General features: G+C 43.9%; 2 protein-coding genes across 9 annotated transcripts in view; one reads left to right on the top strand and one right to left on the bottom strand.

The window, feature by feature from the left end:
• The first annotated feature begins 71 nt into the window (after positions 1 to 71).
• Positions 72 to 5,553, top strand: SETD6 (SET domain containing 6, protein lysine methyltransferase). 3 transcript variants are annotated; one of them, XM_027119730.1, is made up of 9 exons: positions 72 to 946; positions 1,172 to 1,261; positions 1,343 to 1,487; positions 1,567 to 1,708; positions 1,835 to 2,029; positions 2,160 to 2,280; positions 3,936 to 4,118; positions 4,264 to 4,404; positions 4,551 to 5,553. In XM_027119730.1, the coding sequence occupies exons 1-9, from the start codon at positions 920 to 922 to the stop codon at positions 4,854 to 4,856; spliced, it is 1,350 nt and encodes a 449-aa protein (XP_026975531.1). In that variant the 5' UTR covers positions 72 to 919; the 3' UTR covers positions 4,857 to 5,553. The 3 variants fall into 3 exon arrangements, with proteins under 3 accessions (XP_026975531.1, XP_026975532.1, XP_026975533.1); XM_027119731.1 differs by lacking the exon at positions 1,835 to 2,029; XM_027119732.1 differs by lacking the exons at positions 1,835 to 2,029; positions 2,160 to 2,280 and having other exon boundaries at positions 1,343 to 1,708.
• A 272-nt stretch (positions 5,554 to 5,825) lies between these two features.
• Positions 5,826 to 12,930, bottom strand: part of CNOT1 (CCR4-NOT transcription complex subunit 1) — a 101,162-nt gene continuing 94,057 nt past the window's right edge. For 4 of the 6 annotated variants that reach the window (XM_027119712.1, XM_027119715.1, XM_027119713.1 and 1 more), the window contains exons 44-49: positions 11,922 to 12,095; positions 10,827 to 10,976; positions 9,976 to 10,156; positions 8,312 to 8,444; positions 7,044 to 7,178; positions 5,826 to 6,865 (exon numbers count right to left, since the gene is read on the bottom strand). In XM_027119712.1, coding sequence (XP_026975513.1) covers positions 6,787 to 6,865; positions 7,044 to 7,178; positions 8,312 to 8,444; positions 9,976 to 10,156; positions 10,827 to 10,976; positions 11,922 to 12,095 — 852 coding nt within the window. In that variant the 3' untranslated portion in view covers positions 5,826 to 6,786. The remainder of the gene's footprint in view (positions 6,866 to 7,043; positions 7,179 to 8,311; positions 8,445 to 9,975; positions 10,157 to 10,826; positions 10,977 to 11,921; positions 12,096 to 12,930) is intronic. The other 2 variants (XM_027119716.1, XM_027119718.1) reach the window with 1 other exon arrangement.

Genomic DNA, 12,930 nt, shown 5'->3' with positions numbered 1-12,930 from the left:
CAATGTTTAAACTGGTGAGGCTGGTGCTTCTTGGGTTTAGGTGGGTTTGACCGTTCAGAGTGAAGACAGGCATTTCCATCTATCTCTGTATTTCCATATCTTGTCACATCATCTTACCAATCCTTACATTAATTCCATAGGGTAGATACTAATTATCTTAGTTTCACAGTTGAGGAAACTGAATTTGCCTTAATAAGAGGCCAAGCTGGGAGGTGGCCTTGACAGTATTTGACTTCAAAACCCAGACCTGTAACTTTTATATTCGTTGCCTCATTTTCTTAAGTTTAACGGCATGCTATTTCCCCATGTTTAACCACCATTTCTGATTCATTTACTCAGCCATTTATCCAATAAATAGATACTGAGTTCCTGCTGTGTGTCAGCAACTAAAGCAGCAAGTAAATAAAAATAAGCCCCTCCATGTGCTACCAGACGATGAAAACCTGAGCGGGTGTATTCTATCAATAGTTCTGGGAGCCCTGACCACACAACTCCGAAACACCTGCACAAACTGCTCTAATTGCGCACCCAGCCGGCCTCCAGCGAGGCCTTCCCTTCTCATCCAGAAATGGGATTTTGCACTTCAACCGGACTTCTACCCCCAGGGGTTTCAGCTGTCACAGACCAAGACTGGGAAGGGTTGTGCCTGGCTCAGACCAGGCTCAAGGCGGCAAGGGGACACATCTTCCTGCACCCGGCGGTTTCTTAACCCAAGTGGGGACACCCGGCCTCAAGGATGTTTTCAGCAGGGGTTGTACGACCAGGTGCAAACCCTCACTCTTCTTCCGCGTGGAAGTCGAAACGAACATCACGTGGTTCCGGGGCGGGAACATAGGCCCCGCCCCTGAGAGTCCTGCCCCCAGACGCCGGAAGCGCCTGCGCTGGGCTGCGGAGTCGCGGGGCTGCGTGCCCTTGGACCATGGCGACCCAGGCGAAGCGCCGGCGGGTGAGTTGTGGCGGCAGACGCAGGAGCACCCCTCTCCGCCGCGCCTCGCCGCTTCCCCGTCCGCAGCGCCGTCCTGCACGCGGCTGCGCGGCCTGCCGCGGGTCATTTGCCGCACTCCACATCCCCTCCCCCAACCCCGGCCCTTCCTCCGCGCGCGCCGCCGTCTTCTCCGCCCCCAGCGAGCTCTTCCGGGCGGGGCAACGCCACTGCGCTTGCTTATCTCAGGTGGCAGGGCTTGCGGGCAGCGAGGACCCGGCCCCGGTGGCCAGCTTCCTGAGCTGGTGCCGGCGGGTAGGACTGGAGCTGAGTCCCAAGGTGAGTGGGGGGCGGGGTGGAGGCGGGCGCGGCGGGGAAGCGGGCGCGGTGTAGCTCTGACCGGCCGCTCTCCCCGCTCAGGTGGCGGTGAGCCGGCAGGGCACGGTGGCCGGCTACGGCATGGTGGCCCGGGAGAGCGTGCAGCCCGGGGAGCTGCTGTTCGCGGTGCCGCGGGCCGCACTTCTGTCGCAGCACACCTGCTCAATCAGCGGCCTGCTGGAGCGAGGTGGTTACGCCGGCGGGGGTGGGACGCCGAGGCGGGCCTGCGGGGCCGGCCGGGGCCCTAACCTCTTCGTCTCCCTCAGAGCGAGGCGCGCTGCAGAGCCAGTCGGGATGGGTGCCGCTGCTGCTGGCGCTGCTGCACGAGCTGCAGGCCCCGGCCTCGCCCTGGAGCCCCTACTTTGCGCTGTGGCCCGAGCTGGGCCGCTTGGAGCACCCCATGTTCTGGTGAGAGCCGTAGGAGAGGCAGCACCGTAGGTAGCCTGGCTCGAACCGCCCTGCCCTTGGGACACGGGTTCCAAGCGCTAGTCCCGGTAGGTGGTGTGAAGAACCTGGGTGGGGGTGTCACTGCAGGCCAGAGGAGGAGCGCCGGCGATTGCTGCAGGGCACCGGCGTACCCGAGGCTGTGGAGAAGGATTTGGCCAACATCCGCAGCGAGTATTATTCCATCGTGCTGCCCTTCATGGAAGCCCACCCCGATCTTTTCAGCCCCAGGGTTCGCTCTCTGGAACTCTACCGCCAGCTCGTGGCTCTTGTGATGGCCTACAGGTCAGTGAGCGGAGCCTTAAAAAGGACCCTTTTTTTTAGAACTCTATTGAGGGACTAGAAGGGAAAGAACAGTGAACCCCACTCGTCTCTCACCCTGCACTGGGCTTTAGCAAAGTTCTCTCTGTGGCAGCTTTCAGGAACCACTGGAGGAAGAGGATGATGAAAAGGAGCCAAACTCCCCTTTGATGGTGCCTGCTGCAGACGTACTAAACCACTTAGCCAATCACAATGCCAATCTAGAATACTCTCCAGTGAGTGGATCTGTCCCAGTTCTTGTTCTTATGTGCTTGGATGATTGGGCATGTGATTCAAACCGGTGTGTTATTTATGCTGGCCTGGCAGTTGAGCTAAACACTCCATTCTCCTCATACTAAAAATGTGTAGGTGGAATTATCTCCTCCTCTGTGTACTTTGCGTATTCCACTGAAATCGCCTGAACTGAAAACATCTCAAAACCTTACAAGAAGGCTGGGGTTAATCCTCTGATAAACCTTGCACCCTCACTGATTTGGTTCTATAGGTTGGTTGTTCTGTGCAGTGCTAGTGAGCCAAGATTGTTTCCGGGCCCTGTGGACAGCAATCTGGAACAGCCATAGTGTCAATACTTTTCACAAGAGGGGATGTTCATAAGACCGGTTTAAGATGATACCAAGGGTGTGTTTGTATCAATTCTATTTGCTAAGTGGAAAGTTGCAAAAAAAGATCTAAGTTTATGGGATTAAAAATTAGGAAATGGCTGTTTAAAATAAATTTATTTTTGGCTGTGTTGGGTCTGTTGCTGCATGCAGGCTTTCTCTAGTTGCAGCATGCGGGAGGCTACTGTTCGTTGTGGTGTGTGGGCGTCTCATTGCGGAAGACGGGCTCTAGGCACATGGGCTCAGTAGTTGTGGTGCACGGGCTTAGTTGCTCCGTGGCATGTAGGATCTTCCTGGACCAGGGATCAAACCCGTGTCCCCTGCATTGGCAGGCAGATTCTTAACCACTGTGCCACCAGGGAAGTCCCTGGCTATTACTTTTAAAAGCTTGTGTCCATTTGCTGTTCCTACTTTGATCTTGGTTTTTTGGGTTTTCTTTCTGATTTTTTGCCACACTGCACAGAGCCTAGTTCCCCCCGCCCAGGGATTGAACCTGGGCCCCAGCAGTCTTAACCACTGGACTGCAAGGGAAGTGCCTAATTCTTCATTTTTGTAAAGCTAGCAACTTTTTGGGGGGGCTGTGTCGGGTCTTAGTTGTGTCACGCACGCTCTTTGTTGCTATGCACAGGCTTCTCTCTAGTTGTGGTGTGCGGGCTTTGTTGCCCCGTGGCATGTGGGATCTTAGTTCCCTCACCAGGGATTGAACCTGCGTCCCCTGCATTGGAAGGCGGATTCTTAACCACTGGACCACCAGAGAAGTCTCCAAAGCTAGCAACTTTTTTTTCTTTTTTGCGGTACGCGGGCCTCTCACTGCTGTGGCCTCTCACTGCTGTGGCCTCTCCCGCCGCGGAGCACAGGCTCCGGACGCGCAGGCTCAGCGGCCATGGCTCACGAGCCCAGCCGCTCCGCGGCACACGGGATCCTCCCGGACCAGGGCACGGAACCCGTGTCCCCTGCATTGGCAGGCAGACTCTCAACCACTGTGCCACCAGGGAAGCCAGCTAGCAACTTTTTAAGTGTTTGTGAGATGACTGAGCAAAGATTACCTACTAAACCATGGGGATGACCTTTGACCTTTAAGTCTCACCACTTTTATTCTACAGTACAGGATCTTAACAAGAACTAAAGGTAGAATGTTGGTAGGTATAGTGTCAGTCCCACCATCACTGAACTATACCTGCTGGAGGGAACTGTACCCTCCTAGGAGGGAAGTAATCTTCATGAGGCTGGCCTGGGAAGGGCCTGGCCCCAGCTTCTCCCTTCCACCCCAGAATTGTCTTCGGATGGTGGCCACTCAGCCCATTCCTAAAGGCCATGAGATTTTCAACACTTATGGGCAAATGGCTAACTGGCAGTTGATTCACATGTATGGCTTTACTGAACCGTATCCTGACAACACGGATGACACGGCTGACATTCAGATGGTGACGGTTCGTGAAGCAGCGTTACAGGGTGAGTGATTAAACCTTGGACACTGGTGTATGTCTCCATCCCTGCCCCAGGTGCTCTGCCAATAGTAGTTGTTCCCTTTTTGTAGACTAAGGAGAAATGAGCTCTTGGGTATACTGACTTTCACACCAGTACTTTCTGTCTACAGCAACAAAAGTTGAAGCTGAAAGGCTCCTACTGTATGAACGCTGGGATTTCTTATGCAAGCTGGAGATGGTAGGGGAAGAGGGAGCCTTTGTGATTGGGCGGGAAGAAGTGCTGACAGAAGAGGAACTGGCCATGACACTCAAGGTAAATGCTCAAAATAAGTATTTTAGATCTAGGTGCAAGGAAAGGTGGCATGGATGGAGAGGACACTTAAATGCTGTCACGGCAGGTTGGCTTCTCTAAATCAATTTCGGAAATACCCAAGTAAAGGGCCCCATGGTTGCTTCTAGGTACTGTGCATGCCTGCTGAGGAGTTCAGAGAATTTAAAGACCAGGATGGATGGGGAGATGATAAAAGGGAAGAGGACAGCCTGACAATCACAAATATCCCCAAACTCAAAGCATCATGGAGACAGCTTCTTCGGGACAGTGTTTTATTGACCCTGCAAACTTATGCCACAGACTTAAAAACTGAGCAAGATTTACTCAGTAGTAAGGAGGTCTACGCCACACTCAGCTGGAGGGAACAGCAAGCCTTACAGGTTCGTTATGGTCAGAAGATGATCTTACACCAATTGTTGGAACTGACTAACTAGCAGGTTCCCTTTTTCCTGAAGGAATGTCAAGGAGAAGAACTTTCTGCTAAGCTGGTACACATTGATGCTTGAAGGATAATTTGGACCTTTTGTTTTGCATTTCATACTAAATACCAAAAGGAAAAGTAGCAAAACTGTTGTCTAGGATGAATTCCAAGGTAAGAGCGACATGCTGAAGGATTTGGGAACAGTAGATGTGGGAACTGCTGCTTATTGTTATGAACACTAATAAATTTTGTAGCTGTTTGGTTCTCAGCTTGATCCAAAGTTAGCAGAAATGTGATAGTGATAACATTTTGTTGTAGTCTGGCATTTAATAACATGGACTTTGAAAGTAGACCTGGTTCAAATCCAGGTCTATTTTGAACAAGTCACTTTCCCTTAGTTAACAACTGTTTCCTGTTGGAAGATTTAATAAGCTGTGTCACTGGGACTCTGAGCAATTGTTTAAATTCCTTAAGCAGCCTAGATGGCACAACTCACCCTTAAGAGACACCAATGACATTCAAGTCCCCATGTAAGATTTCTATTTAATCTTGAACCTTTTTGTCCTCTCTGGCCATAAAACTTGACAGTCATGAAAGGTAAGGTATATATTAGGTAAGTTTTAAATACATACCTACTCCTTTTCTTTTAGAAATTATATCTAACATTGTAAAGCAATTATACTCCAATAAAGATGTTAATATTGAAACACCATGAGGGTAAAGGACGTTTTTAAATGGGCATTTTGAAACTGTTTAATCATAGAAACCTGCTCCAATAATTTTTCACTGTTGGAAAGGAAAAGGCAAACAACACTACACAAAAATCACTTCCTTGTTTAAAGATGCCAGATTGGTAGTGGGAAAACCTACCATTCAGCAAAAGTTGGTGTTCCCCAGTGGCCCCAATGGGAAGGCTGCGTGGTCCACTTTCCTCCTCACCACCAGCACTGGCCGCTACTGAGAAAGGCACAGTGGACTCGTGTGTGTGTCATGACTTTAATGTTCGACTACAGTATGCATACACATACAAGAAGTAGGGAAGCTAGAGCCCAGGAACTAGGAAGGCTACAAAATACAACACATGGACCAATACATTTACAAAACATTCAAAATCCTTACAAAAGGGGCTGTATTGGTCCTTTTGACTTTGTTGTTCAGCTTAGTCTGTATGGCCATTCATTGGGATAATGGGGAAGGGCAATTCATAATATTTGGTTCCTTTCCGCACAGTTTACAAGTTACCAGGAGAGAGATGGGGGAACTTTAGGCCTGGTTTGGCTTCCCTTTATAAAAAGAAGTGTCTCACAGGGCCCAAGGGGATGTGTTAGCTTTAGATTTGGGGAAGAGGCAAAATAAAAATCCACGGGATCTCGATTGTGAACTCTTCCCATGTTTCCTGGCATACCAAATTCTACACATCCACATTTTTTAACAACTTTGTGATTTTCAAGGTCCCCATCCGTATTTTAAAAAAATAAGTCACATAGTATTTAAACTGGCTTTCCTGCTATTCTTTGGGACACCAGGAATGTCAGATGACATGGAGCTATGCCCAACCCCCGCCCCAACAAGTGCACGGCATCAGCAGCCTCTTCAATTTATAAGCTGGGAAGTAGGTACCACCAGTTTATCTACTTGCCTTGGACACATTTTGCACAAACCCAAGAAGTTCCAGACAAAGGTTTTCTCTTTCATATATTTACACAAGTTCAAAATGATATTCACAGCATCTTCTAAATGTTGGCCAGGAGTCCAAAAAATGCATTTAAATTTGGAACGTGTCCAAGTAGACAGGAAGCTGACCCAAACAGTAATTGGGGCAGATACCCGAGACCAAAGGGCCGGAAAAGTCAGGAAAAGCTGAAAGGATCTTCAGCCAGTTTATGAACTTGGTACAGTGGGACCTCCAGGCTGACAAATTTACAACAGAGATGTGGTTCCATCTAACTGGCACCTGTCCCTTCCATTACTTGCTGAGCCTGCTTTTGTCCCATGCAGCACTGTGCGACAGACTGGAATAACCTGAAGAATGGAGACAGTTAACAAGTTTGTGAGAAAACTTCAGGCCTGACTAAAACCTTGTGTCTTATTAATTTTGGTTACTATGACCTTCTTAATCACCCACCCAAGCTGGAGCCATCAAATGATTCTCATTCTTCTGTCTTAAGAATGTAACAATTTAAAAATTACTTTAACTCACTTTTCAATTTCTGGGGCACAGTGTACAAACTCGTGGTTCCAGAACTTAAACGCTGGATTTTTAATCAGCTCAATGAAGGTAATAAGAAGACCCCAAGGATGTGGCCTATTTACAATCAACCGTTCCAAAAGAACCCTGGAGAAGGGAAGAAAAAGTTAGTCAATGCACAGAAACATACAAATTCACGACCACTTCTCCATTTGTCTTTTTTCCTAACACTTTTTCCCTGATTATTACACTACATGCAAAAATGGTTAGCTTTACAAAAGGCAGGTGGATTAAGTCTTTTCTATAGAATGGTTAAATGGATTCTAGAATTACATAACAAACGTGGGTTAGAATCCCTCCTCTTCCCATTACTGAGCCTACAAGACTAAGTTAAGGTAAAGGATAGATAATAGATTACATGACAGAGAAGATAATCGCTTAAAGAATACATACTCAATGAAAGTAAATAGGAAATAAGAATTTTACTACTAGTAGTACATATGTAAATTGGGTGGGATAATTCTTCACATCCCCTGATCTAACCAATTTTACTTCTAAATTTACCCTAAGGATGTAATAAAGCACAAGAACAAAGATTTAAGTTCGAGGAAGTTCACTAAAGCTTTATATAGTCCACAAAATAGGACTTTTACCGTCTAAACGTCTAATAATAAAACGCTAGTTAATTTTTAGTATATAAACCTAAGGAATACTAATGCTCAGAAACTACTATTAGGTGAAGGGGCAAGTTTAACAAGTCTGGTCCAGTTTTTTAAGTTTGTGTATATCTCTCTCACTAGGATGTACCCATTTCCTGATCTCCAATGCTGTACATAGTCCAAGCAATCTGCAACAGATTCCTAACTATTGTTAGTAGAACACACGTATGATCCTGTTATTTCTCCTGCTTAAAACCTTCCAACCCAGAGGTAATGACAAGTCTAAGTTCTTTAACATGGCCTTTAAAAGGCCTGGGTGTTTCAGGACTGGTTAAATATGCTAACCCCACCACCTGAGAAAAACTCCTATCAAAATGCTGTGCCTTTTGTCGAAAACTTTTTGTTTCAGCAGTGATTAATAATTCTCTACTTGTGATTTTTTTTGCATCCATCAGACTAATTATCAGGAGGGCAGAACCATGCCCATTTCGTTCACAACTATTTAACACATTTAAGATGCTCAGTGAACATGGAATGCATAGGGAAAAAAACACTCAGAATTCGTAATAAAGGGGAAGAGGCTCCATTTAGAACCCTCTGAAAAACAGACCTCTCTCTTACCTTGTGATCTGTTCTTGGATAGCTTCAGTGTTGGCCTCTGCAAAAAGGTAGAGCATGGTGCAGCTGAAGTAGTGAGTGTGGCTATTTGGGTACCGCAGCTGATTTGCAATTGCATTCAAGAAGAGATACCGACCTAGATATTAAGAAAACCCAGCTTAGCGAGAATTTGCTCTGAAAGGCCAATGTGAGAAGACAAATCACATTCTGACTGGATGGATTTGCATTTCTGATATAGGTTCTCACATTATCCTTTGGTTTCAACCAGCGGTGCTCAGGGCCCTAGAGTTCATTTCTGTGGGTTTTATTTCACTATTTTTCACATTAAAAAAATTGTAGTTAAAAAAATTAGTCTATTTAAAAATAAGAGACCTACTGCATATTAATATAACCTGTTAATAAAAAATTTAAGTATTTCCCCCCAAGAAACTTAGAGAAGAATGTCACTGTTTCACATTCTGCTGGATTCTCATTTCTGCCCTTATGTTCAATCTGTTCCAGTATGGTTATTTCATGTGGTCTCTGGAAACAGTCACTGTACACTGTGACAACATGAGTGTGAAAAAAAGCAAATGTCTTTTTATTATTAAAATAGTTTTAACCACACAGCCCTTTTTCTTTTTTAAAAAATATTTATTATATATTTATTTTGGCTGCACTGGGCCTTAGTTGCGGCATGCATGCGGGATCTAGTTCCCCAACCCAGGATCAAACCAGGGCCCCCTGCATTGGAAGCGTGGAGTCTTACCCACTGGACCACCAAGGAAGTCCCTCACGACCCTTCTATAAGGGTCTTGGGGATAATCCACTAAGGGTTCCCAGACTATACTTGGAGAAATGCTAGTTTAAACTTTATTGGAATAAGTATTAATTGGATTTGGTTGTCTCCCTCTGCTTGATATTACTGAGGTTTGTAAGGCCATCACAGTGAGCTTTAACACTTAAAGGCTATCCACTTTTTTTGTTGGGCTCTGGACGTAATGGAATTCATTTGTGTTAAATCTTGATTTTAAGCTGCCTCAAACCCCCTCCTACAAATAGGCAAGTAGTATATACTCAAAATTAGCCTCTCAAAAATCCATAGTGAAGTTAAAAAAAGTAGGCATCCTCCTAAAGTGTATGCGTGTTAGGCTGAGCAGCACTATATCGTTGGTCACCATCTACTATACAGAACACCAAAATTGGTAATTCAACCAAGCAAGATGCAAACCTACAACAGGATTATACTGTGACCTTTTTTGCAGAGCAGGTAGGGGAAGTTCTATTCATTAATCTTTACACATTTAATATTTAACATATTGCCTGGCAAAGAGGCATCAGTAAATGTTGGGATAAAAGGCAGGCTAACAAAAAAAGTAACAGCCTATTTTTAAAGAGAGGCTAGTAAAAAGAACATGTTTATTTTCACACTAAAAAAGAAAAATGCTACAATCATACATACTGAAATATTAACTGATGTGGTAAGGATTCTGGATGATTTTTTTCCTTTATGCTTTGCTGTGTCTTCTGCATTGAGCAAATACTATCGAATTCAAGATAAAATAACCAGCCAGACCCATAACCATATTGACAGAACATTCTCTATTGTGGCTTAAAGTATTTTTGGGACCAGACTGTGACAAAAAGTGCACAAATCTTGACTCTGAGAACTAGCTGGCTTCACTCACCTTCAGTGTCCAAGTCCACAGCCAGGTTCTGGAAGATGTCCATGTGAGCAGAGTGGGTGATCGTGCTCATTGAAGGTGTGCTGCCCTTGTTGTGGATGTGTGCAATTGCCTGAGTCCCTACATAGAGCACCAGTGCATTAATGAGCTGGAGGTTGTAGCGATTACCAGGCTCATTGGATACCTAAATGAACAAAACAGAAAGCTCCTGACTTACTGTCACAGAGGACTTAGGCATCGGATTTAGGCACCAATATTTCTAAGAACCCTTTTTATGCCTTTCATAGAAAAGCTGAACTGTTCCCAATATCCTCTGTGACTTAAATTTTAGAAATCTGCTTGAATTTGTGAGGTTATTTAACAAATACACACTTGCACAAGGGTAGTTGTGTCAACAGAAATGGGATTTCCCTTGGGAAACCAAAGCTTTGACAGTTACCAGCACAAAAATAAAGTTTATAAAGTCAAAATTTGCACTATCTCACTTATAAAAAAGATTTGGAGAGGGGAAAAACGTGGTTTCTTGGTATGGAAAGATAATACAGCCTCAATCAATTTGTATATAGCAAATTGAACCAGAATCCATTTACTTAGAAGAGTCTTGGAGCAGGGGATGGTTATCAGCAATCTTTTCTTACAGAAAACCAGTCCATTCCCTGGCTGCCTCTTCCAAGGCTATATAGCTTGTCACTGGTAAAATGTATAATCCAGTTAATCTCATCCAACCATTAAAAATGACAATGTGCTTTAAAACCTTTAAAGCTGGTTGAAAAGACTAACTTACAAGAGACCATGCATAGGACTGTGTGTACAAAGTGAAAGCCACAACCAAGAGTTTAAGTCAAACCACTAACCTGTAGGTTGCTCCGCAGATCAGACAGAAAAGTGACAGGTGATCGAGTTTTAAGATAGGAATCCAAATCCTTTTTGAACTGGGGTGGCATCACCCCAGTAAAATTGGTGAGAATCCGGGGTGCAATGTTAATTTCACTCAACATATCCACCTGCCACAAACAAATACAAGAATCATAATCAGAAGCATCTGTAGGCCTTAACAGCAAACTGTATCTATGCTAGAAAGTAGTTGGATTGTTTTTCTAAAGTTATACACTTTACATCTTGAAGAGTAATCAATATTTTAAGAAATTTTTATTGAAGTACAGCACAATGTTGTGTTAATTTCTGCTGTACGGCAAAGTGTTATTACTCATCTTTAATTAGAAGAAATAGATTCTTCTAATTAAAGGTACCCATATACAAAATGATAGTAATCTCTCATTCTATACTATTTTCTCATTCTTAAAATAAGGCATGATAGGTACCTTTTGTAGAGAAGTCTAGTTGATACCACTAATTTTGTTTTTCTTGGAATTCGATTTCAAAACAAGAGTACAGAATGAGATTCCTTGCTCACCAAGAGCCCTAGTCTTTGAAAAGATGCCCCAAGCTGAACAAGACATTGTACTTGCTACTTTAAAAAAAAATGCATGTGAAAAGATTAAAAAAACATACATAAAAATTACAATAGCCATGTCAGGGTGGTATGATTTTTAAAGCAGTCCCTTCTCTCCTGATAATTTAAACAAAACACAAGTACACAAATCCAAAACACCTGTGAAATATGACATTACAAGTGTCTATTCTGCAGTTCGGTGCCACTGGGGCCACCCAGCAAATGACTGGCCCAATACCTAGGTTGAGGTTCTGTAATTATAGCTAAATTTAATATCAAAACTGAAAACAGCAACTAGACGAATACTGTGAATCAATATTCAGCAGCAGTATCATACTTTATCAGGCTTAATAACATGACAGCTTCCCCCAAAGAGCACCCTTACCCAACAACTTGTAGGTGTGTGTGCTGGGGACAGCAAATACGCCACTTACTAGAGAAAGGACTAAAATACTAAGATGTAACTTGCTTTTCCTTGAACTGTTTAGAACTTTACCTTCAGATTAGGAGTGAATGGGTCTGGGAGCCTCATGTTTCTTGGAAAGGCACTCAGGATCAGATTTCTTAGCTGGATACAATTAGGTGGGATCACGTCACAGAATCCATAATGGTAATCACAAAGGAACTCAGGGAAATCATGCAAAAGAACCAGCAGCACTCTTAAAGTGCCCTATATTTTAAAAACAAGAAAAACATTGGCTGTTTCTACATTAAGTAAGAAAATGGGAGTAGCATTTTTACTATTATGAATTTGAAGTAAAAAAAAAAGTTTTCTTTTTAAGTGTAAATGTAAAAGCCAGAATTAATGGCTTCTTGGGCAGGAGGCAGGCACGTGCAAAACAGAATGCAATTTGAGATGGGCAAAGATTTCTTACCCAAGACACAAAAAGCAACATATAATAAAAGAAGAAAACTGGTAATTTTGACTACATTAAATTTAAAGCTTCTATCCCTCAAAAGACACATTACTTTTAAAGGAGTGAAAAGGCAAGCCACAAGAGTAGATGTTTGAATATACATCAACAAAGGGCTTACATCCAGAATACATAAAGAATCCCTGTTAAATAAGAAAAACCCAGATAATCCAATAGGAATATGAGCACAAGGCTGGAAGAACATCACAAAAGGAGGATACCCAAATGGCCACAAAAATCTCATTAAGAACTGAAGGAAATGCAAATTAAATCCACAATGAGATCCTACTGCACAACTGACAAAATGACTAAAACGGAAAACAATTTCAAGTATGGTAAGGATGGGAAGAAATAGTAATTCTAATGTGCTTCTGGAAGAGTTAACTGGTATACACATATATGAACGTATGAATGCCTTATGATCAAGTACTGGTTATGCAATATGTTTGATTTTTGTACTTTTCTGAATATATGTTATACTTTAAAAGCTTAATGATAGAGACATCCCTGGTGGTGCAGTGGTTAAGAATCCGCCTGCCAATGCAGGGGACCCGGGTTTGAACCCTGGTCTGGGAAGATCCCACATGCCGC

This window comes from Aethalodelphis obliquidens, unplaced genomic scaffold (assembly GCF_003676395.1).
Source record: "Aethalodelphis obliquidens isolate GAN/ISIS:26980383/991018 unplaced genomic scaffold, ASM367639v1 scaffold20, whole genome shotgun sequence".
Classification (NCBI taxonomy): Eukaryota; Metazoa; Chordata; class Mammalia; order Artiodactyla; family Delphinidae; genus Aethalodelphis; species Aethalodelphis obliquidens.
The sequence above is the reverse complement of the archived record's forward strand: the minus strand, read 5'-3'. Positions and strand labels throughout refer to the sequence as shown.

What these genes read in the sequence shown, in the direction of transcription:
- SETD6 (XM_027119730.1), top strand. Translation starts at nt 920, where the DNA reads ATGGCGACCCAGGCGAAGCGCCGGCGG. An exon ending in CAGCGGCCTGCTGGAGCGAG is followed by an intron (nt 1,488 to 1,566) that starts GTGGTTACGCCG and finishes CGTCTCCCTCAG; the next exon opens with AGCGAGGCGCGCTGCAGAGC. An exon ending in CCAATCTAGAATACTCTCCA is followed by an intron (nt 2,281 to 3,935) that starts GTGAGTGGATCT and finishes CTTCCACCCCAG; the next exon opens with AATTGTCTTCGGATGGTGGC.